The 2,339-nt window shown below is 57.6% G+C and overlaps 1 protein-coding gene across 1 annotated transcript; it reads left to right on the top strand.

Moving 5' to 3' along the window:
* Nucleotides 1-221: 221 nt before the first annotated feature.
* On the top strand, nt 222-2,339 carry JKF63_03784 (uncharacterized protein; the record flags this gene model as incomplete). Its single annotated transcript, XM_067899782.1, has 1 exon — nt 222-2,339. The coding sequence occupies one exon, from the start codon at nt 222-224 to the stop codon at nt 2,337-2,339; it is 2,118 nt and encodes a 705-aa protein (XP_067754988.1).

Raw genomic sequence — 2,339 nt, 5'->3', positions numbered from 1 at the left:
ACACGCTAAGTCGTGCGACTAGACTGGCAAGAGATTGTATCTCCTCCTCCTCCTCTTGTCGCGCCTTTTCCAAAGGAAAAAAAAAAGAAGGGGCAAGAAATACACACTGTCATTGTACTTGTTCACTCTGTTGGTGCCCCTCCCTCTCCCCCCCTCCCTCCTTCCACAATTCCCTGTCTGTTTGTTTTTTGTTACCGTCATCGAAACCACGCCAATAGAGAATGGGGTGCTGCAACTCCAAAGACACAAAGAATCCGAAGGCGCCGCTGGGGCAGGGGCGTGAGGGGGATCTTAAAGCCGCGCCACCAGTCGACCCTCGTGTTGACCGCATCCAAGCTGTGTATGCCCTTAGAAAGGCCGCCGTCTACCGCTATGGTGCGTGCACTGTTAAGGGTGGCGAGGTGCAGCCGTGCTTCAAGGCAGGTATCGTTTTTCGCATCATTAAAGATGGCTCGTGGTACTTCTATAATGATTCTCTCGACTACGAGGCCCACGTGGATGTGCGCTTCGGCCCGGGCTCGAAGATTTCTGCTGGTGAGCATACGACGCTAGAGGTCATGGCTGACGGCTGGACCTCTGCACACACTGTCGTGTATCCATTGGAGACGCATCACTTTGTTTCCGGCACCCCCAATGGCCACAAGAGCAGCATCACAATCAAGCCTCTCAGCGACGAGTATCGCCATGAGGCGTGCGCTGCAGCGAATCGCGTTGCCGAGAGGGAGACCGACGCAGTGCGCTCTCTCGCCGGTGACGAGACCGACGAGGAGGCGATTTTACGCATGTGCGTGTCAACGAAAACACCCTACGTCGACCTGTCGTTCCCGCCGAACACCGAAGCGCTTGCGCGCACTGGCAAGGATGGCCGGACCATTCCGATGTTGGCGATGATGCGCCCGACGCAGTACTTGTCGAGTGAGAAGCATTCTTCCGTAAACGACGTTGTCGGGCCGGTTGTGGCTCACTCCATTGATCAGGGTAACCTCGGTGACTCGTGGCTCATGTGCGCTGCAGCCATCATGGCGGAGGAGGAGGCAGGGATTCGCAACATTTTTGTGCATGGCACACCTGCAGAAAAGGCGGTGGGTGCGTACCGTGTGCTGATGACCAAAAACGGCTGGTGGCGCAGCGTCATTGTGGATGACTTCGTACCCACGATGAGCCGCATGCCCGTATTTGCGCGCTCATTCGACAATCCTGCAGAAATGTGGGTCTCGCTGCTGCAGAAGGCTTACGCGAAGGTGCACGGCTCCTATGCCACAATCACCGGCGGTGACACCCTGCAGGCCCTCGCAGACTTCACAGGCATGCCGGTGTATCGGTTTGACAAGGATTGGGAGGAGGCGGCGGTGAACGAGCTAAAGGCAGATGCGCTGGTCAGGGCGCTCGTTGAATTCTCTCGTGCTGGCGCCTCTGCCGTGCTCAGCACGCCTAGCCTCGACTCAGAGAGCTATTTGGGCCGCGACCAGGCGCGCGACCCGGCCGCCTTCGGCGCCCGCTACGCGGCTGTTGGCTTGCGCACTGGCTACACGTACTTTGTAGAGCGCGTCGTGACCGTCAAGACGCGCAACACCACCCTATTCAAAGTGCACAACCCATGGCATGTGTCGGGCAAGTGGACTGGGGCATGGAGCTACGGCTCAGCAGAGTGGAGGGAGAACCCCGATATCTGTTCCGTCTGTGGCGCCGAGAGCGATCCACAGGACGGTAGCTTCTGGATGGACTGGAGGGATGCCAAGAAGTACTTCGACGGCGGCGGTGTGATGTTCACCATCCCCAACGCGACGGACTATCGCGTAAAGGGTGCGTTTGAGGGCACCATCCCAAGCGCAATTCTGGAGATCACCGCCTCGAAGTCCACCCGGGTACTCCTCACTCTTTCGCAGCCCGACAAGCGCGGTGTGAGCTTCCGGGAGGCGGCGGCACTCTTCGCCCCGATTATGCTTACTGTGTCCAAGAAGGATGGCGATAAACAGCAGTTACAGAAGAACACCAGCTGGAATCCCGAGAGGCCATCCGAGGAGTTCAACTTTATCGTCGGTCGCGATGTCGCGATGTGGTTTACACTGGAGGCCGGGGAGCGCTACCAGGTTGTGCCCCGCGTGCACTACAAGGGCGTCAAGAGCGACTACAATCGACCGTACGTGATGGGTATAATTTCTGAGACCGAGCTGAAGGGCAACTTGCAGGTGGAAGCAAAACACCTCGATGGCGGGTCGCACGCATTCACAAACTATGTCACCTACGAATCAGAGGAGTTGCAGTCAGTCGAGACGGAGAACCAGATGCGTCTCCCTGGTAAGGCACCCGTGACGTACGTTTCCACGACTGTTATTTAG

Source organism: Porcisia hertigi, chromosome 31 (genome assembly GCF_017918235.1).
Source record: "Porcisia hertigi strain C119 chromosome 31, whole genome shotgun sequence".
NCBI classification, from domain to species: Eukaryota; Euglenozoa; class Kinetoplastea; order Trypanosomatida; family Trypanosomatidae; genus Porcisia; species Porcisia hertigi.
Note: the sequence above shows the minus strand (reverse complement) of the source record. Positions and strands in the feature narration are given on the sequence as shown.